This window comes from Columba livia, chromosome 18, assembly GCF_036013475.1.
Source record: "Columba livia isolate bColLiv1 breed racing homer chromosome 18, bColLiv1.pat.W.v2, whole genome shotgun sequence".
In the NCBI taxonomy this organism is placed as follows: domain Eukaryota; kingdom Metazoa; phylum Chordata; class Aves; order Columbiformes; family Columbidae; genus Columba; species Columba livia.
The window spans coordinates 11,472,355-11,474,384 of record NC_088619.1 but is presented as its reverse complement, the minus strand read 5'-3'; the positions used below and the strand labels follow the sequence as shown (position 1 = coordinate 11,474,384).

The following is a 2,030-nucleotide window of genomic DNA, read 5'->3' as shown; positions in this document are numbered from 1 at the left end:
CGCCCCGCCCTGCGTCGCCGGCCCGCCCGCCCCGCCCGCCCAGGGTCACGTGACTCGTGCCCGCCCTTGGCGGGAGCCCCGCCCACGAGCGGCGCCTGACAGGAAATGGCAGGAGGAGGCGGTGAAGGCTGTGGCGGTGCTCGGCCCCGGCACCGGTCGCTTTTGCCTCCGCCAGCGGCCGCCTTCGCACCCATAATCCTCGCCTGAGAGAGAATAAGGCCCAGGCTCAGCCGGTCCTCGCTGCGGGGAAGCTGACAGGCGAGCCGCCCGGGGCGGTCAGCCCTCGGACAGAGGGGGCAGGGTGAATCTTGCCAGCTAAGCAGTTTTTTGTTCTCGGTACCGAAATAAAACAGTTTCGTTAAAGCGCTTTGAACAGTTTGATGTGTAACTTCCTCATTGCCTCTTGAGAAGAGTTTTCCAGTAGTGCGGGGGGACAGCACCAGGCTGGACAAACACACCAGTTCCGGGCCTTGTGTGGGGTGAAAAAGGGCGCTAAAAACTTAGTGGAGCTTTTAAAAGAGACAAAGACACTGTTTTCAAGTGCTTAATAGTAACATTTTCAAAAAAAATCGGCAATGCTTTGTGTGAGAGATAGAGAAATACCACATGGAAGCTCCTCATTTTGACTGCTCATCAGCCAGGACTCTGCAGACAGTGCTGTAACTATTGCCTTGCTGTGAGACCTGAGGTGAAGTCTCTCTGTGCCACAATTTGCACTTTTTTGGAGGTGTAAACAGCTTTGAAATCTTGCTGGAAGGAACTGTGTTCTGAAATTCGGCCTCAGCTTGTCGCACTTGCTGTCCCGTCCTGGTTGCTTCATTTTCGTTGCCCCTTCCTTCCCCTCAGGGCTGTCCCCGGTTTCCGCAGACGGGCGTTTCGCTCACCACATGCTTTCTGCGTTGCGTGATTCAACTTCTGATGTGTGAAGACGGGGCAACCACGTAGGAAACGTGATTGTTTTTTTTTAAATCAGGGGGGATTCCCTCTGCAGCGCTTTCTGCAAGACAAACTGCTGAGGATTGTGAGCAGCTCTGTTGAGAATTGTCACAGTTTATGGGGGCTCCACAAGAGGAACAAAGGGACAAAATTCGGCTCTCACAAGACTTTTCCCCAGCTCGGACATGCTCTGTGGCCTCGAGTTTGGGCTGCGAGGGATCTGTGGGCTCTGCAGAACACGTGGGGTTCACCATTGCTCTGTAATGCATTGACCGCAAGTGTATTTTCAGTATAGCATCCATACCCCCCGCATGGGGAACGAACATCCATATAAATGTGCAGCTACATAAATGACACTGCATTTCCCGCCTGCCACGCCCACTCAAGCCACGCCCACTCAAGCCACTCCCCCGCTCCAGCATGCTCCCCAATAGGGCGCCGCCCCACGCCTTCATGTAAATGAGCGTGAGACAGCGGGCGCTGATTGGTCACGACGCGCGGCGCTGGCACCGCCCCCGGCAGGGAGAGGCGGTGGTGGCGGGCGGCGGGCGGTCTCAGCCAGGTGCGCCCGGCCGGCGCCGCCGCTCCGCCAGCCCGGTCCGCTCGTTCCGCCCGGTCCGGCATCATGACGGTCACACGGCTCGACCAGGGGCAGCGCTACCGCCCGCGGATGGCCTTCCTGAAAAAGGTGAGGGATGAGCAAGCGCCGCAGGCAGCCGCACCGCTCCGGACATCAGCACCGGCGGGGCCGGGTACGGGCGGGGTGATGCGGTGACCGGTGCTCCGGGCGGGGGGACCTGTATCCATAGCATCCTGCCTGGCCTCGGCTTTCCAGGGTCCATCTGGGTGTGTCGGAGAGGTGACAGCCCCACCCTCGGGGCTTTGGGGGCCAGGACCTGCAAGAGCCCTGTGAACTGATTGGCAACATGTGCTGAAGTCACGGAGGAAATAAAACTGTAATTTTGTTTATTTTTGTAGCATAGCCTCAGCTGAATTGTTCTCCTGACACATTTTCTTCCTCTCTCATTTCTTTTCCCCAAAGACCCTCAAAATTGTGAAATTTCCAGGGTAAAAAAACCCACAACATGCCAAAA

The 2,030-nt window shown here is 57.2% G+C and overlaps 1 protein-coding gene across 5 annotated transcripts in view; it reads left to right on the top strand.

Moving 5' to 3' along the window:
- The first annotated feature begins 1,438 nt into the window (after positions 1-1,438).
- The window catches only part of RGS9 (regulator of G protein signaling 9), a 29,872-nt gene continuing 29,280 nt past the window's right edge, over positions 1,439-2,030 (top strand). For all 5 annotated transcript variants that reach the window (XR_010467074.1, XM_065034989.1, XM_065034990.1 and 2 more), the window contains exon 1: positions 1,439-1,624. Coding sequence is in view for 4 of the 5 variants with exons in the window: in XM_065034989.1 (XP_064891061.1) it covers positions 1,562-1,624 (63 nt within the window). In the remaining variant the exon portion in view is untranslated. The remainder of the gene's footprint in view (positions 1,625-2,030) is intronic.